Source organism: Homalodisca vitripennis, chromosome 7 (genome assembly GCF_021130785.1).
Source record: "Homalodisca vitripennis isolate AUS2020 chromosome 7, UT_GWSS_2.1, whole genome shotgun sequence".
NCBI lineage: Eukaryota > Metazoa > Arthropoda > Insecta > Hemiptera > Cicadellidae > Homalodisca > Homalodisca vitripennis.
The window spans coordinates 29,823,829-29,850,949 of record NC_060213.1 but is presented as its reverse complement, the minus strand read 5'-3'; the positions used below and the strand labels follow the sequence as shown (position 1 = coordinate 29,850,949).

Below are 27,121 nucleotides of genomic sequence, written 5' to 3'. Positions count from 1 at the left end.
TTTTAAACATCATATCTGTTTATTGATCACACAGTTTAATGACTTTATACGCCCTACATCTTACTCATCAGATTCATCATCATCCGAGTTCTCTTCCGAGCCAGCAATGTTGTCTGCTTTGTCAGCTCCATCCTCTGGTTTATGGAAATCCTCGATTCTCTTGATGCCGTTCATTATGTGGATGTTGAAGTTATCTTGCATCTGTCTGGGGTCTTGAGGTTTTAACATGTTTTTGATTCTGTTGTTGAGCAGATTTTGAGTGTCGAAAGTCGAACTGTTTTTACGGCCGGATGGAACTCCTTGTCCTTGGTGATACTCGGTCTTATCAGTAGGGCTTGTGGCCCTTCTACAATGAGCTCCAGCAACGCCCAACCCGAAAGGGCTTTTAGCACGTGTCCGAAGGTAGTATATTCCACGTGCGCTGAAAAACACACAGTTTTTTATTAAAGTAGAAAATTTATTTACTCTTCAACTATCCATTTATAATAAATCTGTGATCTGACATACGGACAAATCCTCGCTATCCTTTCCATGCAAATGCTCTGAAAATAACTATCAAAGAAAGATACACAAAATACACAAAGAAAGAAAATAAGAAGAAAGAAGAAAGTGATATCAAATACATTCAATCAGACTACCTTGGTAAACATTGTCACAAAATTAACAAATCATTTTATAAACAAGGATATCAATTGGCTTTCTAAACTTCGAACAACCTCGGACTTTTAATCAAAAACAAAAGCAATTCAACAAACCAAAATCAAAATTCAAAATCCAACAATAGTGGAGTATACAAATTAAATTGCAACGATTGTCAATCCCACTAGGCCTATATTGGACAAACCGGCCGATCCTTCAAAATTAGATTTAATGAACACATAAAAGCATTGAAAACATCATCAAATTCAAAATATGCAGACCATTTTTAAATAACACCGACCATACATACACTAATATCGAAAACAATCTTGAAATTTTACACGCAAGCAAAAAAAGTCGCTTATTGTCTACTTTAGAACATTTTGAAATTTACAAAAGTGCCAAAATTAATCATAATTTATTACTAAATGACAAAGACTTTCTAAGAAAATATTTTTTATTCTATAGACTTTTAAACAATATACGAGTACATTGATCACACATAAAATTAAATACAACAAATTTAGCCACCAAGGTAGTGAAAAAACACATGACAATTTGGTTTTAATTATTTATTTTCATGATTTAACTTAACCTCAGTACCTGAAGATGAATTCCCAGAATTCGAAATGTACATAGTATGAAAATAAAAATTTTAAAAAGTGTTAAAAGGTTTATAATTATATACATATTTATCAAACACTTTTCGAGGCTTCATCTCTAATATAACTATCAAGATCGAGTTCTTGGATCGATGTTTGAATTTGAATATTTATCTCTTTAAACCATTGTTTAGAATGCAAAATACTCTGGTCAAATCCAGTATCTGCTAGTGTAAAATAAATAAAACACTCAATATCATTCCAGCATTTATGTTTAGCACTACATAACACATTTCAATCAAATTCAACAATTTTCTCCAATACAGACTATACTATATCTGAAATAAAACACATGGCTTAAAAAAAGTTCAGTATTATTGATATTTTATGTGTTAGTGCTAAAAAGAATGCAGACATTAAGGACTTTATGTTGCTTTTCGACTCAGTGTTTCTCCAGGTAGTAAAATTATTCTTAAATTGTATAAAAAAATATAGTAAACTTTCGCAAATTTTGAGTATGCAGTGCTTGATCTGTAGTAATGCAGATATCAAAGAGAAAGATACTAACTAACTTTTACAACAGATTAAAGACTGTTATAAAAACCCACCTTGGTTATTTTTTTTTTTTTATAGAAGTAACTTAGGCTTCTCAAACCTACGTATGTATATATTTTCTTGATTGGGGCAACAAGGTACACTCAACCATGGCGTTGAAATATAAATCGTTCATGTTCATACATGCGCAAAGGCAAAAATAATAGGCATTCGTAATTAACTTAACCCTGAAGGTCTTAACGATGAAAATTGAAATAATATGTACTTAAAATATACATACTTCGGTTGAAAAATGTAATTACTCAGTCCTTCATCATTTATTATATCATAAGTGCGTTAATCTAAAAGCTAAGGATCTCGTTTTAATGATTCCTCCACACTTGTCTAAAATAGTTCAATTGTCACTGGAATATTTGGAGCTTTTTTCATCAAACATCGTGGAATTTTATTATTTAATTTCACAGCTACTTATAAAACCTGTTTCACTATACGACTTTAGGGTCCCAAAGGGTTATCGGTGTCACATTTACCTTTGAGGAATAAAAGTTTTCTTTCCCTTCTTTAGTTCTTTCTGTTCTTTATTGTTGTATGTACCTTAATACCTCCCCCACCTGACGAAGAGGATAGATCCCAATCCTCGAAACGTTGTGTTATACCTTTTATAACCCACAAAGATGGCAAAATGTCCAAAATCCTGTTATCCTTGTCAAAATAAATAGTATCCGTGACTTTTGCAATGCAATAGATATTATTACCAAAAGCAATGAAGATATTTGTATTCGTATTCAGGGCTGGTAGGTAGTAGGGTGAGATTACAATTATTTAGAGTAAACGATCAATACGGATATGATGTAAATTGTTGTTGGGCGAGCAGTAGTGCTGTTGGCAGGGGTAGGGCTGGCCGATGTGATAAATGATTTCTAGGAATTTATTTACTGCAAAACAGTAATTTAATAGTTTCCGGAAAGGTCAGAAGTGGAAAGGTCAAGTAGCGAGTGGGAAAGTACAAAGTAATTCGGTCGAACAAATTGTTAATGAAATCCGTTTTCAATTAAGTATGTAAGTAATTGTATACGCTTTGAAACAAATTAATGTCAATAAATTAATGTAATTTCTATTTGTAGAAATTAGCGAATCAATAAAGCTGGCTGTGTCAGGGACACAGCGACTCAGATGGTTGGATAGCTGTCACCTTTACGGTACGTAGATATTTATAGACCTCAGAGGCTAGCCGACGCCACAAACTGGATTTTAATCTGCGCTATCTCTACGACAGGTCCAAAGTCCAACATCTTTAGACCGCCGACTAGAAGAAGAAGTTCTGTTTTATTTAAAACAGAACAATTGAATAATCAGGTACAGGCATGGAACCAAGGATAAACAAACACAATACAGCAATGGCCTATGGGCCGTCTACTGGGTTGGCTATTACAACGTGAAAATTTCCAGTATTGTTCATTATTTAATAAAGATTATATTAATAACAATTTTAATAAAAAATCATCATCTTCCGAATCCTGAAAAGTATAAAATGTTCAATTAAAATATTCATTTACATTAAATTTAAGAGTAAATGTAAATTAATAAAATACTAATATAGGAAGTACTTTACAAAATATTATTAATAATAATAAACAACACACAAGTTTGCAATATTATTACCGCCTTGGGTAAAACTCTTGTAACTACAACCTATAATTTGCACACATTAACACAATTAAAAACATAAGAAACTTAAAAGTTTTACATGTTGCTTTTAAAAAAAATAATAACAAAGTGATCAGTGGCGTGATAAGGTGGCTTTCAGCTGTGATTTTAATTCATTAATATTAGTAAAGTCTACATCGACGACGCAATTTCTGCCAAAGGCTTTTCATTCTTTATACCAAATAATTGTTCATCAATTATTTTCTTTGCTAAAATATGTGGTAATCTGTTTTCATTCATCCACAGAACTTTGCAAATATAAATTAGATTCAATGTCATGGTATAATAGACCAACCTATCTAATTTTGTTTCCAGGTAGACGACGTAATGCGGCGTATTATGTGGGAGACGTAACATTTTCATAATAAAAACCCTCAGTACAGATTCCACGAGTTCACTTTCGACGTATCCTCACTGGTTTATTAGAAGGATCTACGACAACGGTATGCTTGAAAGGCTTGTAATACGTATATTAAAACTAAAAATTGTGAAGAGCGAAGGAACGCTTGAGCAAACTAGTTGAAGCAATGTTGCCAACCCCCAAACTGGATTTTAATCTGCGCTATCTCTACGATAGGTCCAAAGTCCGATATCTTTAGACCGCTCTACTATCGCATCTCCCGATTAGGAGTTTTTGTTTAACAAATTTAATCAATCCGTTAACAACCACAAAGAAGCAAAATTACACGTTGTAATAGTGATGAAAATTGTGTAAATCCAATTTAGCACCGGATCACGGCTCAGTGGCTGCCTAATTACCGCATCAATAATAAATCTTCCGCGTACAAAGATAATACTCAGGGGATATTACAGTAATCACGGGGATTTCCATGTTAATTACAGATCTGAATTAGCTTCGCGTTGATTAGTTAATTTAATCATTTGCGCGTGTTAAAGTGATAATTGCAGTTGCAGGAGAAAAGTCTGCGCGGATGCGAGTTACAAATTTAATAAATTTGAGCGGGCGTTCAATTTTTTATTTTTGGTTCATTAACTTGAGTAACTACGGTAAATTGAAATAAAAATATTCTGAATTAAATAATAAATTTCAATTAGTAAATTTCATTACCTAGTAGTCTGATCTCAGAATGAAGGTGAATTTTGAGTTTAGCTCTCGTTCACCTTCCTCTTAGTGCAGGATCTGGTATCTGACGCTGGCTCAGATTTGACTCCTGAAATCCTATGATCTTCAAACGATGTAAAGAGTGCATTTTGATCTTCTTCGTCGCCGCCCTTATTTGATCACTTCAGACTTCAAACGAACATGAATCCAGCTTCCAAGAGTGAAATCTGTGACAGCGTCAGACTTCAGACGCTGCACTAATAGGAATGTGACTTGGAGCTAAACTCGATGCTCTCAATCACACCGTGCACATGGTTTTGCTGTAAAATGTTGACCACAATATTACAGGACCTTTTTAGCCGTTTCCTACGAGTGCTTCTAACGGAATTTGTGGACAGCCTGCACTTTTGATGGTGGTAAATACAAAAATACATTATGTATTTAGGAATAAAACCATTTAATTATAAATAAACACTCTTTACAAAATATATTATGCAGTTTGTTGTGTATAAATCTGACTTTTAAAATCAGATTTGGTTTTTTTCTCTTAGGACAAGAAGCTTAGAAATTACACCTAGTCTAAAAGGATATTTGCGCTGCTTCCGGATTGGACGGGTAAGGTTGGGGATAGAGGCCGCCTCTTGTCGAGATCCATGAGGAAGGATTTTGGGCATTAATCTCAGTCATGTCTCCACGAAAAAAAGAGGAAGTCACCTCTGGAACCAGCCTCTCTCCATCAAAGCAGGCAGGGGTGGGGTGGCACGCCCTTATGTCTAGACTAGCAAGAACCTCTAACTCCAACAGTAATCTCTCGCAATAGACTAGACCTATCGAACTACCCTTGCACCCCAGAATATCGAAATTTTCAGTTAGTGATGTGTCGCTACCAGACATCCATAAGGTTGCCCAGATGTAAGTGACACATCGGTTTTTGTTGTGCCCAGTGTGGGTTCAACTGGAAAGTATACACCAACCAGAAGTGAACCCTCCTGGGCCATCAGGTACGTTATAAAATTCGGTTGCCAAAATACAGAGAAACATTGTCAAAGATTTAATATTTTTGTTTTATTAAGTTAAAAAAAGAAGCCAATCTTCTTCAGTCTTATTCTCTCATCCTGATATCGCCTGTGCGAGAATCAAAATAAGGAAAATCGATACAGTATAAGGTTGACAATATTTATAAATGTGTTATGGTCAAAGCAAGAATTTCAACCTGCACTATATTTAACTCTAATTCAAGATCCGATGTCTTAGAAAGTGCGGCTACTGACTTTCCTAATGGGGAAGAATTGTATTCCTATTGCATTAGAGCCGGGTAAAATAGATAAGTAATTTCTAGTTGCTAAGTTTAAAGTATTGGTCAACTCCACCGTTTTAAAATTAAGGAACGAATTACAAAATGATTTTACGAACTCACACGTGTATACGAACTTGTTAATGCATCGGGAGGGTTGAAAGGATAGTATGATAAGTAAAGTAATATAATTTGGGTATATATGTTACAAAATGTATAACAAAACTGTTCGAGGGTTGAAATCCATCCTCTTCATCAGGTATCTATCCTCGTTTTCACGTACTAATATTATATTCGCACCTGACGAAGAGAATTGATTTCAATCCTCGAAACGTTGTGTAACATACAACGATGGCAAGTGTCCGTAATCATATTATCAGAATTTTTTTCTCGCTCTTCGAGTGACAGTGTTGTCTTTTCATTTAAAACAAAGCACACTAAAGGGACCTGTTGAATATCGTTGATTTCTATAATACCGTACATGGACGGCAGGTGGAAGCTGATAGAAAACTTTAGTAGGTCATAAATGTAAATTGGATATTGATGACCTATGGGTGATCACCAAGTTGAATATCAATTGAATGATGATTGAGCATTAAATATTAAATTAACTGTTTCATGTAGCCCTACAGGAGATTACAACTATGATTATTTTAACGTCACGTGACCCATAACTTGAAAATAAAAGTGCTTATAAAACATTACTAATAATATATATCATGTTTCCGCTACTTGGGTACACAAAATACTATTATTTTATTAATTACTCTGTAGAATTTAATGCAATATAGTAGGTTCTGTACAGTTTTTGTACGATAAATCTCTTCTACGAAAGTTATTTTGAGATTCTTTGTTTAAAGTTTGTTATTGACGATGGAAGGGTTGAAAGGATAACAGGATTTCGGACATTTGCCATCGTTATTGGTTATAAAAGGTACAACACAACGTTTCGAGGATTTGAATCTATCCTCTTCGTCAGGTCCTCTTCCCCACCATATTATATAACCTATAATATAAAAGATAGATCTTTTATAACCTATAACGATGGCAAATGCCCGAAATACTGTTATTTTGAGATAGTAAACGTTGTTTTTTTTCCGTTTTCGTCCTTTCATTGTAAGCTTCAATTACATTTTAAACGAAATTCTCAGTAGTTTTGCGCGTTTATTTACAGGTTTATTTTATAGTTTTAGAGCGTCTAAGTAAAAGCCAGTAAAAATTATTAACAGTACAAACACCAAACCGTTAGTTACAGCAAAGTTGCAGGGTTGAAGAATTTATAATAACACCTCCACAAAATAATATTAGAACCTAGACGTCTCGCACTGGAATTTGGAATTACGCCAGTGGTAATACTAGGTCTGTCCATCAGATGGTGCTTTGAAAAAATATTCGCGTGAGACCTCCTGTGAACTTCAATTTTCCAAAAGTCCACCAGCGATTTGATTAACGAGAAACCCAACTGATCTCAATAGGGAAAACATTATACTATTTGGAATTTAAAAGGACAAAACCCACTTTGATGTACGGGGGGCATGTTCCACTATAGTATATTCATACATTCTGCCACTGTTCAGTGCTAACCTAAATATGTTCAAAACAAAAAGAAATTTCCCTCTCGGAGTTACCTCTGATCTGGAGGGAAAGTGAGGAGTACGCTGTCATGTTGGTCACACTGACACTGCTTGAATTGAGCCCAACTCGGACATCTTCTAGCCACCAGATTCCCAGGATTGGTGATAGCTTCGATGTACAAATTGGGGATTCTTACATGGCTGCAGTTTAGAGCTGGAAATTTAAAATGTTGTGAGACTGTTCTTGAGTACCAAAGTTGAAAATCCTTTAGTACATATCCAATATTTTACCTATTAAATATATTATTTTTATCGATTAGATTTAAATTTATTTAACTTCTCTTTAAATAACTTTATTACTACACATGGTGTCCAAAACATATCAGGACGGTTCAATATTTTTTATGAGATTTAATATAAAGCTATAAAGCAGAATTACTGGACATAAAATATAATTTAACACAAATCCAGTTATCCACAAATTCCTCAGTGGAAAGGCCTAAATGGATTCAGAAGAAACCCTTCAATCTAAGCATAGTTTGGCATCAGATTAAAGATATTTCTTATTAGAGGACAATGCCACAAATCCAAGCTCAAAAGGACAACCAACCCGGAAATGGTAGGCATTCAAAGATTGAAAGATTGAATTTACAACTATAAGGTAAACGCAAACAAGTTCACGGTACTTTGGTTAATCTATTCACAGGCAAAACTAGAGTAATTAATGATTACTGAATCCAGTTACAATCTAGGATTCGAATGGCAATGATTCAAGCATTATTTACAATTCTTAATTGAAAATTCAAGCCAACTTTGAACGACTGCCATTTTCAAGTCAGTCGTTATTTTGTGTTTAGATGATCTCTTTCTCAAGGTATCTTCCAAAAATAGCAAGAGTACATGTATTATTGTGTGCATATTAAAATATCATATGATCGTACTGTTTGTTTACAAATTTATATATTATTCTGCAACGGTTTCGTTGCCATCATGGTTACCAATGAGATTGTAACATCATTTGCTAACGTTTAGCCAAACCCCTTGGAGTGAACGATCATCATCACCGAACTCGATGTTAACTAGATACAAATTAAGGTTCATGCAAAATTTCAAGTCAATGCCTCGGTTCGTTCTCGAGTCATCGTGTGGAATGCGGACAGACGTGCAGAAATGAACATTTTCCCGCTTTTCGAGTATAGGCTTCGCTAACGCTCAGCTAATAAACTCCTGTATTTTTGTTTTTGTACACTATTGTGACAAAATAAAAGATTGCTTGAAAAAGTACACGTCATTTTGCTGCTTGTGCTTTTAAATGATTGCTGTTAACCACGAGTAGAAAGTGTAAGCCCGCTGAAAGATCCTATTTTTGACAAAACTCTGTTCTCACAATTTTGTTCTCAGAAAGGAAATTATGTGAGGCAGCTGTGTCGTTGGCTTTTTTAAATAAAATTATTCAGTTCTATATTTGGAACTTTTGTGTACAAGCTGCAACATTAGTTTCGCAACATTCATGAATTTAAAAGTATGGATTTAGCCTTATTTTGCTCGATAAGGCTAAGTGCGTGTATTCAGGAAGCGTACACTGTAGATCCGTCCAGTGTGGAATAATTTATTATTTCTGCGTGTCTGGATTGCGTGTAGTAATCTCACCCTTTATTGGCTGAGCGTTATCAAAGATTGGCACAATATTTTATCTCCCTTGGGGTTGTAAAAATCGATTTTCCGTATGTTGTTTGCAGGATATGTGAAGAATTGATTGAGCTATTAACTTCAAATTTTACATCCAACCTCAGCGAAGCCTATTAAGTGACATGAGGTGTGACTAAATAAAGATGTGAATATCGGGCTTAGCTCCAGCTCAACTTCCTCTCATGACGTTGTACTGAAAGGAAGGCTGGATCTAAACTGATCATTCGTACTGAATACTCTCTTCCCACCATAGCTACGTTACGTGCAACTAAAGGAAGATACTAACTATAATATATCTACTATGGTACAATATTTATATAGTTGTTTTTAAGTTTTTAATAACTATTTCTATATACGAAACAAATTAAACAATATAAACAGTAAGTCACTAATCAGCTGTTCACAATGATATTGGTTACAAATCAAGAGTGTGTACTCCTCTGTGCGGAATTCACACCACTAGAAGATCGAAACTCTATTTTGAATCACCACTTGCTGATTTTATTATGGCAATTCCAGTCATGGTAAAGGAACAGGGCAGAACTCTGAGTCTTTTGAGAAAGGAATATGTCTAGTAGAGATACGTTAATTCCTTTTAGAGAATATTCTCGCGTTAAAGTGAAGAGAAGTGAATTAAATGCCACCTAAGTGATAATAAATAGGATTACATCTATGAGCGAGAATCACATACAAGATTCAACGAGGCAGCCTGGCTGGAGACCTCCGCTGTTGAAGACAAAGTCAGCTGTTCCCACCCGGTCCCGGGTCCCGCAGGAGACAGAGTTGGTGTGGAAGAAGTGAGCGGTCCCAGCGTCCGCCTGGGATACATGGGTGAGACCCGAGACACGTCCGAACAAGTTGTGGAACCCGGGTCCTGCTGGATCCAGTCCTCGAAATGGAACATGTCAGTTACATTATAAAATTACAAGAAACTTAAAAATTACATGGATTAAACTTATAAAACTGTAAAAAAGTTAGAATAACTCTCAAATCAACTTTTGATGATCTCAATATTTTTTCGATCTTCCCACCGGAAGAACAATTCTCAGATTTACGTTTTAGGATGAAATAATGTTCCTCCATTCACTCAACCATCGTGTTCAGTAATTTTAATATATATATGAATGATGATTTCTGTGATACGTAGGTACCTAAGTCATACATCCCAAACAATTTGTGACATAACCTTACGTAATTCAAAGTTACGACGTCATCATCAAACTATGCTAAGAAATTCGTCAATCCGCCACACACAAAACGCAACACATGATACCATTCTTCCAGCTGAGTTGGATGACGCAAGTACATTTTGTGACAGTTTAACTGTTAATTCATGCATTCATTCTCACAGGATATACATGTACTGAATGTCTCGAAAAATGTCCGAGATACAAAATATTGTGCATGACAAAAAGTGTTGGAAATTGTATAAGTTTACCAGAGTACAATTTCACTAGGTTCATAAATAACGGAGTAATGAACTTTTTAAAGTTCGAACGGCCTCCTTAATGAAACGAATGGTCTACCAAGTTGGCCAATTTGTCGATATATCTTATTCATACAATCAATTTTACCAACTTCAAACTTATCGTTACCTTCACCAGTTCTAATAAACTTTTCTACCTGTTGGGAGGAGGGGGTGTCTGGGGTTCATGTTCCGTGAAGTTATGCACAAGTTTTCGCTGTGCAAGGACGTGCCAGCGAGGGGGTCCCAGGGGTCCGGACCCCCTTCTATATTTTCAATTTTTCCAATTACGTTTTTAGTATACGATTATTATTATTTAAATAATTCAATTCAGTATTACTGACATGTACTGCTGAAAGGTCGTTCTCAACAAAGAAACGGGTCTAGAACATTTTAAAGAACAGAATGGGGCCTACTCTATGTCCACTACGGGAAAATATCAATTGTCTGGACCCTCCCCCTCCAAAAAAATCTTCTAAATTCTTGGCTAAGTGTCCCTAGGAGAAATTTTTCCATAACTAAACAAAACTTCAAAAGATTTAAAACTGATAAGCCATTATCAACCACGTCAGCAGTCGAACGAATGAAACCGGTCCTTTGTGCCATTTATAACACCTAACACGTTTAGTTACTTTACGGTTTTTTAATACATAACGGAATTTATGCATTAAATTACTAGTTATGTATTAAGAAGCGTTACCGGAGCTAAAGGAATATGTATGATATGATATATGATAACATTTGAATACCTTTTAATAGAAATGTTTTCATTTTCTACTGAATTGAAATTGAGTAGATGGGGTAAGAGCTGCAAAAGTGTTTTCAATTAATACCAAAATTCGCTTAAATTAGTTTTACTATCACATTTAGTATTTTGATTGAGTGACACATTATTTGTAGTTATTCTGTTACTAATTATGAATTCAATTGGTTTTTCTGAAGTTTTTGTCGGTTAAAATATTATGTTTTAACATCGAATGGTAGGTCAAAACAACATGAACTATTTTCACTAATTTACATAAATCATAAATATGATCAAATATATACTTAATAATTACATCAAATTAGTAAGAATTATTACCAATAAGAAGTACAAAAAAATTGATCTACCTGATGATTAATGGCAATTTGTAACTTAAATTTGTACACTAAGGGCATTACTCGTGTAATAATTTACATTGTACTATTACCTATTACTTTATGCTAAACCGCTGAAAATAAAAATAAAGAATTGTGTATTTTCCTACCATTTAAATGATCACTCGTTAGTAAAAATATGTTTTAGTGAATTATACTAATGAGCTATACACAAACCTTTAGAGACATAACCTAGTGACAATAAAACTACAATTTACTTCTGCTAATTCCTATGCTACAATATTTCTATTTTATAAATAAAACCTTTCGCAATTTGTATACGATACATTCAAATTATTGTACATTTTTCTTTTGGGGCTTTAGGTTTTTTTATCACAAATAACATTAATTGGGTTTAAATTATAAATAATAGTGTTTTTTTATTCAAAATTTATTACACATTTTACACAAATTTTGAACTATTCATTAAAAACTAAAATTAGTAGTGAAAAAGTAACCTTTATTTAGATTATATTCTCTTGGAACTTTCATCAACTTGATTATCAGAGGTATAATCAATATATTTTGGTATCAAACAATAGCGTATTATAACAGCAATCAGCTATATAGACTGCCAGCACACACTCGGTATTACCTTGATTGATTTCTGAACTAATCAAACCATTTATGTTACCTGCAATGTAATTAATTTGGCCTGAGACCTCCTTTACTAAGCGTGCTGTATATCCTGCTATCTGGGCCCCAATGCTGTAACCTATCAGGCTGACGCTTGCTGGTGTTGTCAGGTTTAGTTTAATAACTTCATTCAGGAATTCTCCAATCCGCTTTCCTGCAGGCTGAAAATATTTTTAAATTTGAAATTTGAAATACGAGATTAGTAAAAATGTTTTACGATCTGAAACAATTAATATCGATTTTATCAAGTGCTCCTTATTGGTACTAAACTATTTGACAATCACTAAATAGTTATTTTGCATCGTTACAAATATTAAACATCAACTAAAACAGCATTTAAAAAAAACGTACATCACTGTTGATCAAAACAATAATTAAGATTTAGTACAATCATCAAATGACCTTCAACGAGCGTACGGGTAAGGCCTCAGCAGTCTAATCGAGATTCGATTTCCTGGAAGAACAATAAAAATGTTCAAGTACTTTTGGACAGTCTTCCCATAAAAAGGTTTACAGTGTGATCAAGAAAGATGCCATTGGCCTCGAAAATCGACCCTAAAATGCTTGAAAAGGTGTAGATATCATTTTTTGCGCGTTGAGACTACTTCTAGATGCCTTTACCATGTAGAGATGCCTTCAGGAGTTCTTGGAATTACTGACTTTGCCCTGTCTCTATATCCTGGAGGTGGCCTTGTATTGTAGGTACAAACGCGATTTGACACAAGGCAGTGACGTCCACGGATATAACACGAGGGGAAGGGACGACCTGAGGATTCAGTCTCACAGAACGATGGCTTATGAACAAATTCCATCTCAGGTTGGTGTCAAAGTGATCAACAGATTCCCGGAGTACATCAAAGGATTGGCAACAAAGAAACGTTTCAAAGCTCGATTGAGAGATCTTTTAGTGTATATAATGCGTTTTATTCCCATGATGAGTTCATGACAAAACGTTGGGAAGAATAAAACTATTTTGTTAACTCTGTTGCCGAAATGGATGAAATTTTTGTGTTAACGATTGTAAAACAATGTTTTAATTACGGTAACATTTGTCAAAATTGATGTTTCAAATTTCAACTTGTATCAGAATAATTGTACTACAATAATACTACCGAAGCATGCAATACAATTGTAAAGAATTGTCTACTGCAATCAAGAAAATTTGAATTTGAATGAATAGTTGTTTGCATTTCATTCTGCCTATTAATCTAAGATACAGGTCTGTAACACTGTCAGTAACATAGTGAAGAAGAGGAATTATGAGTGTTACAATTTCACCTCTTGAAACTTCTAAAGGAACCCCAAAATTATTAGTTAAATGTGAAAAGGTGTATTGCCGTGTACAAATAAATAAATAAAATATAGTGAAAGAGAAAAAGTGTTACAACTTGCAATGCACGGTACATCGATCAAAGAGTAGCTATAGCAGTCCGCACCAAAGTAGTCCGATTGTGACTGGTGCAAATGAATCCCCCTCTACACCCCTCGCCCAACACTGTTGCCAGTTTTACATGTACGAAAAATTACTGATCATTCTCATCGTCTGTTGTAATAAAGAAACATCATCAGTTGTAAAGTGAATAAATATATGCACGCCTGTGTTCATTCATGTTTTGCAGACAACAAGAAAAACAGACAGTAGTGCTCATAGTGGGAACAGCTGCCGGTCAACAGAAATATGGCAACACCGCATCAAACGTCATCGGACTATTTTCGTGCGGCCTGCTATAATCCGATGATTTATACTGGGTATAACTCACAAACATGGGTTCTTTTCATCGGCCATATTTACAAACTCCAACTTTCTCCCCTTCTTTTGAAAATCCTAGGTCTTGTGGAAAGTAAGAAGTAGTTTTAAAACACCTGTATCTGTATTTTTTTCCCACAATCCAATACTAAGAAGTTCAGTGACTTATCCATATTCTTTCTATATTCTTCTATATATTCTTTGTATCAAATACCCTTTGTCCGAAACAGATAAATACTAAAATACCTGTACGTTGCTCAAGACTCCAAAATAGAAGTTGTTGAATAAGTTGTTTTGAAACAGCTCTGGCATGTCAACAGCAAAGATGTTGTACTCCTTGTCCAGTTGTCTTCCAACCAGAGCTAAGCGTTTTCATTTCCAACAAATAATAATACCAAAGTTAATATAGGTATATAATGCAATTGTAATAAAGCTTTCTAAAATCACAATTTTCAGCATACAGTTTATTATTATTATATTTAGATTCTATACCTTTTTTGTATGTCAGAGCAATTAATACACTTTAATAATATACTATATACACATATATATATACATATATATATATATATATATATATATATATTATATATATATATATACTCGTATGTATGTATATTTGTACTTTAATACAAAAAAAGATTTTTAATTTATATTCACCAATAAATATTAGAAATTTCATCTCTTCTTTATACATTATTTTATCGTTATAAACTATATTACTTATTTACTTGTATATACATACATAAAAGGAAACGTCCTGACTGATTGACCTATTAATTCATTAACGCCCAGAAAAATCTTAAAATATTGAAACGTTAAATGTGATACATAGTTTTTTTGTAATTATTTTATTACAAAAAATAACTTGTTAAATTTGAATAATTTCAAGGTCGATTTTAGTTCTAGTTAACCTTCCTCTTAGTGCAGCGTCTGGAATCTGACGCTGTCTCATACTTGACTCTTGGAATCTGGAGTCATGTTCGTCTGAAGAGATCCAAAAATTTCGGCGACGAAGAAGCTTAGAATGAACTCATAACATGGTTTCGACATCAGAAACACTTAGACTACAAAATATGGAATCAAGATAAAGAGGTAGTATCATTGTCTCATCAGGTACTCAATTGAGTGCACTACTACGATGTGATAGACACGATCTCTAAGCACGGTGAAGCAACCGAGTTTTCAACACATAACGTCACTACGGAATATCCGTTCCATCTCTCACAATATCCCATGTAAAAATTTAAAGGTTTTTAGTATGGGATATTCATAAATTCAAACAGTGAATAATTCTTTAAATAGGCTTGAATATTTTAGAATTCTAAAACACTGGTAAATTCTTTTTTGAATTCTATAAAATAATAGTTATTTATATTATCACTTTGCAATAAATATGAAACTACTATCCAATTTTTTTATTTTTCTTATTGAAGTAGAGGATTATATTTAAAAAATTGTAATAATCCTGGCTTTTGGGGTATCACTCGAAAGGCATCTTTATTAACAGCAATACATTACGCTGAACTGAATGTTAAACGCAATTCTAAGTTGGAGATTGGGAAAATAGAAATCCCCTCAATTTTGGATATTTTTGTCACCATGTTGATTCGGATATGGTTAAAAAATTTAAACGAAGTTTAAAATTTTTTGTTTAAATCAAGCATTAACATGGTCTATGTTAACATTTAAACTTTTTTGAGATTGAAATCCGTAACGCTGCGTCAGGAACACCCTGTAAATTAATGAATTAAAACTATTTTAACAGGAAAGCGATAGTTTATTCATCTGGTCTATTTGGTGGTTCTAGCTCATAGAAATGGTGGAAGAGTGGCTTAGGAGACTCTGTATATTGTTATTTATACACGAAACATAAAAAACACGATGCATTGAACCTCACCATTTATTACTCCATTGACGAAATAGCTGTCCGCTCCCATCGCCATGCCATGGACGATCAGGACCAGCGGCAGTGTCTGGTTGTAGCCAAAGGCAGGTTTGAACAGTGAGCGCCCTTTTTTGATAGGAGCCTCATAGTACTTGTCGCTAGTCTGGCTGAACACGCAAATTTATCAGTATCTTGAAATTCAATTTAAAATTGTTGCGAGAACAACGTTTATTCCCATAGCTCCTAAACACTATATATAACGATTTTTCAATTAATTAACAGGTTGTAAAGTTGAAAGGAAACAAAACTTATCTGGCCAGTATTGTTGTGGCCGATATAAGGTTGGGACACACATAACCGCACCGTGCCCGACACGTGAGTCGGCCGATTGTCGGTGCGGGCTCGGCTCGGTTACCGTGAGGCCACACATGTCCGTATGCAGTCCGAGCGCAGCAATCTCACTGTTTGTACTAGAACATGTTACTTTTGAATTCGAAGTGACAGATACTTAAAAAATATTCGGAAGATTAAGTATTGCTTGAGATAATTGTTAATTTCATTGTTGTTATTTTTATTAATCGCTGTGGTGAATGAAATATTGCAATGCTACTAAAGTAATGCTAATGTAGTAAAGCTTTGTACAATCAGCTAGTATGTAAAATTTGTAAATATCATTATCTTGGTTATATTTTTTATCCCTATAATTCTTGTTCATTGTGTTTCATTGCAATGAATTTCGGTCAAATACACTATAAACGGTATATTTAGTGTTTTTTGTATTAAACCCCAAGAGCTATAGTGTGATGCCAGAGAGTTTGCCATGTTGCAAGCCCTTTTATAATAATTTGTAAAACATAGTAAATATTTGTAAAATATATACTGGAGAACTTACAAAAAACAGATTTTACAAAATTTTTTCTTTTATAGCTCCAAGGACAAATGATTTATTGCCAGAATTAGTTAAAAATAGTAGAAACATAAATATATTTTCTAAAAAAATTAGAGTATGGTTGATCGGTCAAAATGATATTGAGTATTTGTTTAAGATAATACATTAGTGTATGGTTAGTCTTGTCTGCTAAGTTATAATAATATTTAAATAGACACTTTAGAGCATTATAAAATAATTACTTATAATATACAGTAATATTTTTAATGTTGCATGTGTAAAGCCTAATATTTGAATTGTAAATCATGCATAAATCCTTTTTGTTTAATACAGCACACTAGTTATACTAAATTTAAACTTTGAAACGTAAGAGTACATTATTTACTACATAAGCTACAATAACTCATTTTTATCATTTCATTGTTGCTCGATTCAGCTATTTTTATTTTTTACCCCTTTTGTATATAGTATCCCCAACACAGGCACAGCCTCTTATGGGATACCTAAATTTCTCTTATTTTGTAAATCTATTGGCCTAATTATTAGTTTAAAAAAAAAGAAAAAAAAATCTAAAAGGATGTAACCTACTTTTTATATATTTTATTACTCTATGTACATAAAATTGAAATAAAGTAAGTAGAAAACATTTTTTTTTATTTGTTATTTACTGCTATTGTAAATACGTTATGTCATAGTATTATTTATTATTAAGCACTGGCAATAATATTTATTTGTAATATTCAGTTTGTTATTATGGGGAAAATAAATGATTTATTATTATTATTTATTTTTAACATGGATTTTTCTTGCTTTAAAATCTTATTGTAAATAAAATATTTTTATTTTTTACTTTAATTGAAGTGAAAAGAATAAAAAAATAAAAATGTGATAGAAACATTCTAAATATTATGACCCTTACAAAATACCGGAATAAATGTATCAAGTAACTTCAATACATCAAAGAAAAATAGATTTTCGCGCAAATAATTACATGCTTGTTGTTTCTTAATTAATGAAAAAATGTTTATAGATTTTTCATAATTCGAATTTAGTTGTTTAAAAAATCACTTAAGGTACAACATGGTTTTCAAATTTGTTGTAATAAGAAAATATGTACAATAAGAAAATATGACTAGTTTTACTATAAGGTAAGAAAATATAACGATTTTTAAATTAATTAACAGGTTGTAAAGTTGAAAGGAAACAAAACTTATCTGGCCGGTATTGTTGTGGCCGATATACTTGTCCCTATCTTATCTTATCTGTCTCAATACAGTTAACGGTTCTTCTTCTTACCACCAACTGTCTCAAGTTGGAATGTTATTCTGTTATCTGATATGGACTATCTCAAGGAATGGTTTTCGTTGGAGAGACGTAGCAGCCTACATTGTTAGTGCATTGGAATGGCCTCGGTACTTGAGAGGCATTTCAAGTCCCCGGTGCGCTGGGCAACAAGGTGGGCTTCCCGATGGGGATGCTGCTCAGGACTGTTGCTAGAACCCGGTTCTGTACCACTTCGGCAGATGGTCACAATCATATCCTGTACCTCTGGGGATATACCGTAAAAACTGGCCAAAGTTGCTGTATCCCAGACTCTGCTGGGTAACGGTTCCTATTGTTAGAGTCTACAGAGGAAGGTAGGTAATGCTCACCGTGGCCTGTATCTTAGGGTACACATCAAGGGGTTGGTCACCCCGGTGTATCTTGTACCTCTAGAGGTATACTTATAGAACTGGTCTTTCGGTATCCTTGGCTAACCACGGATACGGAGGTTAGAGATCACAGAGAGAGGAGGTTTTGGCTTCCAGCATCTGTACTTTAGGGTGCAGAACCTGGGATTGACCATCCTGGATAAGAGGAGAATTTGTATGAGAACATTTTTGTTGTCAAAATCCTCCGATGATCTGCAGTACAAAAGATACTGTAGGGAGCAGGGGGGCAAGGTAAGTTAGAATCAGAGGAATCTGACATGCCCTTCCATTCAAATGCGGGGCGTCGTGCTGCAGAAGGTGGCAATCCTTAAGACAAGAAACGGTAAGATACGATCGAAGAAGAATCTACGATAACAGCGGGAAGATGTGAGACAATGTCGGCTTGAGGAACTAACTAAGGAGGCCTTGCACCTATAGTCAGGGGTGGAGGCGGGATCCTTGGAGTAGCCCTAAATCATCCGTGTTTCCTTGAGTTGCATCACTATTTCAGTAAATCAGGGCATCAGTATGGCCTGCACCGATGGTGACTAATGAAAAATATCCCTCGAGATAGTGCCTATCATTTAACAGAATAAATTTCTTCTGGGTGTGATAAAAATTTCTGAGAAATCTATAAAATACTTAACTTCATTTGGAAATTTTTATTTTACAGAAGAAAGGTGGAGCTTGAAGTCCGGCTAAACATTTCCAAGTCCGTTATCTTTATAGCAATAATACATATGATAGATTCAATGTTAAAGTCGGAAAATTTTTTTCATTATTAATATAGGATAAAGTATGGACTTTTTCTTTTCAGCATTAAATAGGTGTATTGAAAAAGTTTTAAGAGTTGCGAGCACATAACAGGTTTTAACCAACAACTCTTTTTGATATTTAAGTTGTTCCTCGAAGTGAAGTTGTATTCATTTTCTTATAACAGGTCATAATCTAGGAGCCCAGGACCAATTTACATTGCATACGCACACAACCTAGGTTTCTTTGAAATCGACGTGTCAGAATATGTTGTGTAGTTGCTAGATACGAATAGCCTACCACTAATTCGGTTTACACATATGATCACAATATTCCAGAGATGTCTCAAATATTTAGACTTCATGAACCAGATTTTTTTCCTATCTGTACATCTCAATACCCATATAACTAATAGCCCAGGATCATTATATAAGTGCACAAACTGGTCTTTATGGAAATCAATAGACGAATTTCCCCTGAAAAAGGAATTGACCATAGGCTACGCCAGTTTTGGTGAAGGCCAAATTAGGATGGTATCTAAAGGGTTAAATAAAACTTTGAAACAATCTTTTTTTCTCAGCTGAGAAAAAAAATTATTGTTTTCATTTAACCCTTTCGATACCCTACCATTTTGACCTCTACCAGAAATAACTGGCTGGTAATCAATGTTTTTCTAGGGAATATTCCTCACCGATTTTATGAAAGACCAGGTTGTGTGCTTATAAAAAAAATTGGCTCTGCTCCTATAATATTATTGTTCTGTAACAATATTTACAACTACCTATTAATTAATGGCATCATACTCAGTTTTTTCATCTTTGGTTATTCAATTAAGAAAATAAATGTTTTAAGGCATAGATCTCTTAAAATTTTCATGGGTCAGTTCCTAGGCATCTAGATTTCCTTACTCTAATTAACATACTCACTTGTATAATCTGATTTTAATTTTTCTTTCAACGTTTTTTGCATCAGTCAAGGTGTAGAAGCACAACAGATGTATCAGCTGGACTGAAAATGTCAAATAAATAATTATATGTAGAATTAAAAGCATTAATCTTTAAAAATCATAAGTTATTATTCAACGTTAGAAAATAACGTTACATATGGAATATATAAAAAATAGAAGATGATTCCTTTGGCTAAAATTTAATTCAACCATCCAAGTTTTAGTCAGTATGGATTTATCAGTGCAAAACAATTCAAACTAGTTTTAACACTACTATTTTCAGGATGAGAAGCTGAAAAATCACACTAGTCCTAAAGGGACCTTTGTGCTGCTTCCGGAGTGACAGGATATTCTGGAAGGGTTAGGTTGGGAGTAGGGGCCGCCTCCATTTGAAATCCATGACGAAGTATTTTGGGCATTAATCTCAGTCATGTTTCCTTGGAAAAAGGGGAAGCCAGCTCTGTACCAGCCTTTCCAGGTAAAGCAGGCAGGGGGTGGCACACACTTATGTCTAGGCTAGCAACAGTCCTTAACACTTAGGGAGCCCCACCAACTCCAAGAGTCATCTCCCGCAGTAGACTAGACCTATCGATCTACCCTTGCACTATAGAATTTCGACATTTGCGGTTAGTGATGTGCCACTCCTGGACATCAATAAGGTTGTCCAGATTTAAGTGACACATCCATATTTTTTTCTATTCAGTTATAATTTTTAGAAACATTATATATTTTTATTTAATTAATCACTTTTTTGGTAATAAAAACATATCACTCACTCTAGTTACCTTCAACTTTGGTCTTATGTAATTCATTTTATAATTAAAATGCCTGAACTTTCAGCTCCAAATGCCTATTACTCCTTATAGATTAGTAAAAAATATTCTTTTCTGTTTTTAATGTTTTCTGAAATGGTATCTCAATTCTCTACTTGGCAGTATGCAGTGAGTTACACTAATGACAGTAGACACAGTCGGGATTATGTATCTAAATTGATACATACTAAGTAAAGGGATAAAAGCATTTTCAGAAACATTTTCTTTAAAATTTCAAAACATTTATTGCAACATAAAACTGACTACATGTCTTGAACTGTTTTTGGTTGAAAGCAGAATCAAGAAATCTTTGTAATTTGTGTTAATCTCTTAAAGGTAATGTGTTTAAATGTAAACATTGAATTCCAAATTTTTCATAGAATAAAAGTTTTTTAGTCAAAAAATTGTAAATAATAATACTCTTCTATAATTATTTGTTACCTTTATTTAGTTACTTTGATTTATTTGCTATTTATTAAATAGTTTCTGATGATGTACAAGTCTACTTTTTTCTAAAAAGTGTAATGTAATAGTAAAAAAATTAAAATTTAATGAAATAAAAAATATGACTTTATTGGAGGTAAAGTTAGTATGATAAGTATTATCTTTTACTAAACTTCAATACAATTTAACATAATTAAGAAACATCAAGAAATTGCTTGAAAATACCATAATAACTAAACAAAACCACATCAAATAAATTGCTTATTTGCACCTTAACCAACTTAAAATATACGATTGACTTCAGGTTAATATGAAACAAGCATACATTCATAATAAATTAATAAAAGTACATTTTAAAGTAATAAAACAATAATTAAAATCTTATAACTGGATTGACATAAATTACCAAATGTACAATTTACATAACATAATATACATGCATGTTTTAGTAACCTTTAAATGTGCTTAAGCTTATGTTTCAAAAGTTATATCAGATAAGAAATCAAATATTTAATAGTTTATTTGTTATCTACCTAATACTTATTTAATAATTGCTTAATGAATTTTAATACCGTAATTCATTATATATTTTTTTGTTAAATACAGTAACTGATAGTAGTATATTACATATTTATTAATTGATTATAAATGGTAAATTATTTAAAAAACATAATTTTGTATATCTTATTTAAGAAACAACTCAACACAGTACATTATACTATACTCTAAAAAGCAATAAAGTTTTAAAAGTATTTGCCTCTATATCTCTGGTAAGATACATGTACAGTGCACACTCGTATGAATTTTCAATTCCGTAAAACATGAAAAATACAGTACGGCTTTCAGAATAATAATCCTGGTGCACTTACAGAATTGAGAGAGATTTTGTTGTTAAAATGCTGGTGGAAGAAAACCAGTGCCAATTCCTCTTGCAATTTCTATTCCAAACCCAATTACTTAGTGTATTCATGTTTATTCAGTCCGTAAACAGAGGAAACAATCCAGTTCCCTAGAGTGAACTCCAACCCTTTAACTTATTATCCGAAAAAGTTCCTTTTAGTTTAAGTGGCTTTACTAAAAAAGATTTTACAAATTATAAGATTTTATAGACATAACCATTTTATTAGTCTAGCAACTTATTTTCATTTTAATAGTTTTTATGCATTTTGGCACCCTAATTGGTTTTTAGCCAATGCAATATTTTGCTAAGCCATTTTAAGCATTTTACTTATAGGAATTTTAAAAGGTCTAGATTTTTGGGTGACATTGAATTTATTTAAGGCTGAGAAGAGGGGTAAAAGTAGAAGTGGATAGCTGTAGAAAGGAGCACCATAGAAATGGCAATAAAGACTAAAATATTTATATGATTAGTAATAAGCAACTTCTGAAAATATGTAAACCTTCCCATGCCGTAGGCGGATGTATTAGAATGATAGACTTTGACGAAAAGGCCAAATACAGTTATATCAGATATTATAGATTATGTCTCTTAGATTGTTTTTAGTTCACAAAAGGCCTTTGAAACTAGCCCGGTGCACGGTTCGTGCTTAATGCCAAGGAAGTATTTATGCCTTCTTGTCAGTTCTGCATCTCCTACAGAGCTATAAACAATCATATCCGTGACATGTACTACTGCTTTCTCGGTTGTCATGAGTGAACATCAATTACGTATCTTGTTATTATTCTTCATCGTGTGGTAGTGTTGTGATAAGTTGGAAATATGTATCTTGTTTTGTAGTAAAATGTAATACAACTTTTCAGTTTAATTATATTTTACAATGAAATTAAAATGTAGTAGAAATAAACAGTTTTTTAAATAGTTCTTTTTTATTTTGATCAATAAATACGCTAATTTTAACTAAAATGCCCTTTTTATACTTTTTTGCTTTTACCTTTTATAATAAAAATTAGCTTTGAACTTCAAGAAAAACGTTTTACTTGTTTTGGCGTTATATGAAAGTTAATGGATTTATTAGTAGCGTGTGAAGGGTTGAATGTTTAAATTTAAGGGTTCTTCTTTGAACCCAGATGTTATTACTAATAGCAAGGCTATCAGTAACCCAATTGTGCTATGCTCAGTTTGGAGAGTGACTACTAATAGAGTTTGGATTTAGTGGAGAGTATACAGATAATTTTGTTACCAAGTCAGGAGTACCTCAAAGTTTCAACTTGGAACTTCAGTTTTTCTTGATGATTGATTATTTCATGGTATAACATCTGTCCTGGATAGTGATATAAATCTTCATCCGCTGTGTTATTTACTTATTGTTGAACTCTAAAATAGATTTTAAATAAAGGAAGTAACAAAAAATATTACCAAGTGTCAGGTGTACTTGTGACCATTTTGAGTTTAATCCCATAAGAACAATTTCAAGCCTCCAATACTTGTACAACCTTATATTTAATCTTAGAACTATACAAGGTGCCTCATTATTAAGGATTTGACAGGGCCTTTTTAAAATTATGTTATTGCCTGTCTGTGCAATAGATAACTCTTGATAGACAGGCGACGACGAAACATTTATTATTTTAAGGTCTGTGTAGGATCTCATCAAACAGAATAAGAGGGAGAGACAATACAGTACAAAGTTCAATGGTCACAAACAGTATCTGTAACTCAGATCCAAAATCCGAGTCAGACCGCGGCCATTGACACCCCCAACTTGGTGTACAGGTTTTTTGGTCTAAGGAAGAACCCTATTGATTTTTGGACTGAAATTTCCAAGAGCAGTATGTCTGTCTGTACGTTTGTCTATGCAGTAAATCTTGATAGAATATTCTAAAGACTTGAAACTTGGTACATAGGTTCCTCTTAGTTAAAGAAACAACCCTATTGATTTTGGGGTTGAAAGTTCCAAGAGCAGTATGTCCGCCTGTATGTTTGTCTATGCAATAAATCTTGATAGAATAATCGTAGGGACTTGAAACTTGGTACATAGGTTCCTCTTGGTCAAAGAAACAACCCTACTGATTTTGGGGTTGAAAGTTCCAAGAGCAGTATGTCCGCCTGTATGTTTGTCTATGCAATAAATCTTGATAGAATAATCGTAGGGACTTGAAACTTGGTACATAGGTTCCTCTTGGTCAAAGAAACAACCCTATTGATTTTGGGGTGAAAGGGGCAGTCCATTCCATTTGTCCAATAACTTTCTCTTTATTTACATTGTCTCAGGCCCTTTGATGTCCCATTGTATGAGTTTATTTTTAAAGGTATAATTAATACAAGTCCAAACTTTTTTTGTTTTTTATTGGTTATTTAGGAAAAATCTTATACTTGTTTATATTTAATTGTTTCAATAATAGAAAATATAAACTTCACAAGAGAAATTAATTGTGTTTTGATGCATATCAATTACATCTTTAAAATCAAACATACTCTATAACTCTAAGAGCAAAAAGAAGTGTATGAAAAGAGTGCTTGAAGTTTAATATTTCTTTATAGGGTGAACAAATTTTTCATTACAACCAGCTCTTAAGGTCTCTCTAACATTCATCAAAGTTGCAAATGAACTACAAGCCCCTAAATTTCAACAAAACAATCGTAATTCTTTCTGCTAATTTCTGCATGAAAAGGTTGCATCAGCAGATAGTACAAATCTAAGAGTTCCACATATTCATTTTATATGAGGACTACTTTCTGCACATATATTGAAATATATGACCTGTTAATTAGATGTACCTCCTTAAAATGTCAAACATTTTCAACAATTTGATATTTTTGTAACAAATATAGGACTTTTTTGGAACTTGATAGAAATTGCATATGAGTTATAATAATTGTATAACTGATTTTCTCACTCATCTTCTTTTAGGTAAATCCTAGTGTTTTCAAGTATTGTGTGTTTTTGTTTCAAAACTGTTAGATCGTTACTTTTTTATAGTGTTTTATTGGTCAGAGTTGTTAGCCACAGGTGAGATTGGTAAGGTTCAGGAGTAAGAAAGAGCATTGCTGTAACAAAAGTAAAGTATGGGCAAATCTCTATTCATGTCCTGCATGATTCTTCTTTTAATGATAATTGTATGACCCAAATTGAAACATTGTTTGACAATTTTTACATAAAATATATGTTGTTCATTAAATAATATGTCATGTATGAAAAATGTCAGTGTCGTCAAATTGTAGATTTAAACAAAAACTCTAAAATAGTTCATTTCATGGCAACATTGCTGTTGGTATTGAACTATATTTCTTGCATCTGCTTTTTTCTGGGTTTAAAAATGTCATAGTTCATTTTAGAATGAGGATTCAGAAGTTCAGGGAGTAAGGATAGAGTTCTTCTATGACACTCAAGAACATATTAATTGTGTCTACCTTATGTCAAAAAAGTCCTTCCGGCTTAAGCGGAAGAAGTAGGTAGATTTTGTGACCACTGGAATATTATTATTCCATTGCAAAATCTACAAGTATTCAATATCTCAAAAACCATTTAAGACACAGAAAGTGTCTATTAGAAACTGTTTAAAAAGTCTTATAAACCTTTCAAGATCACTTTTTGTTTTTCTCCAGGTTCATTTAAATAACAGAGTTGTGAATTTGTTTCAAGTTTAAACGGCCTCCACAATGGAATAAAATGGTTTACCACGTTTGGACTTGTTTCAGAATTCTTTTTCCATTTCTTGGTGATTATTAGAGTTCTTTCGGGATTTACAATATCGATATCCGAAAAAAATCTATCTAATAAAAAGAACATTTTTTTTAAGGTACTGCACTTGAAGAAAATAAAGACTTATTTGCCCTTAATTGTTTTGTACTGATATTCACAATGTATTCAAAATTAAACTTACTCTTGGTGAAATGTGGAGGTAAAATGATTACGAGACATTAAATTCAAGGTGAGACATATTCACAAGAATTTAAAGGCGCACTTAAAATGGTAGATGAATAGAAGAAGGTTATTACAGATGGCATTGATGCACTTACTTGAAATCACAGCTATTGCTGCCGAAGCAAGACGCATTTAAACTGTGATGACTTTAGGTCGTAGAGCAAGAAAACGCTGAAAATTACTAAAAATTACCTTGATGTTGCGCACCTGTGTAAGTACCATTACATCTGTTTATTTAGTTCTCAGTTCTACTTAACTCATTAATTACCCCTCTCCCCCCCACCCAACTTTCTATCTCTTTCTGATGTAACGAAATCGACAGATTCCATATATTTTTGAGTGGAATAAATGATAAAAAGTGGCATTGTAGATTGTGTTTTATAAATTTTAATTCTAATTCATTTTGTTCAGGTAGTGGTTTTAAAATCTAATGGCACCTTAATAATTAAACTATGAGTATCATTAAACCACTTTTTTATCGCTGATCAAGTATTTATTTTTGTAACTTTGCACTTTGAAATTTGTTGTCCATATATATATACTTATTTATCATACTATAATTATCATAGTTATAGGCTAGCTTGTCTCTCAAACAGTTAAGGAAATAAATAAAAATTGTATTAAGCACCACTTAAAAGGTGTTCATGCTTTCCTTTTACAATGTACAAGACTTAAAGAATTCATCCTTATTTCAAATATAGTCCACTTTTCCTTATTCTTTTCCATTTATGCAAAGGTAAAAATTTTTTTTACTGAATTAAAAT

General features: G+C 33.1%; 1 protein-coding gene across 1 annotated transcript; it reads right to left on the bottom strand.

Annotated features, from left to right (window-relative positions):
• Positions 1 to 26,573, bottom strand: LOC124366512 (phospholipase A1 member A-like). Its single transcript, XM_046823100.1, has 8 exons — positions 26,453 to 26,573; positions 20,256 to 20,337; positions 16,009 to 16,163; positions 14,355 to 14,470; positions 12,360 to 12,522; positions 9,815 to 10,012; positions 7,489 to 7,648; positions 1 to 421 (listed from the first exon to the last, which is right to left on the bottom strand). Exons 1-8 carry the CDS (start codon positions 26,487 to 26,489, stop codon positions 61 to 63), a joined length of 1,272 nt encoding a protein of 423 aa, XP_046679056.1. The 5' UTR covers positions 26,490 to 26,573; the 3' UTR covers positions 1 to 60.
• Between the last annotated feature and the right edge of the window lie 548 nt (positions 26,574 to 27,121).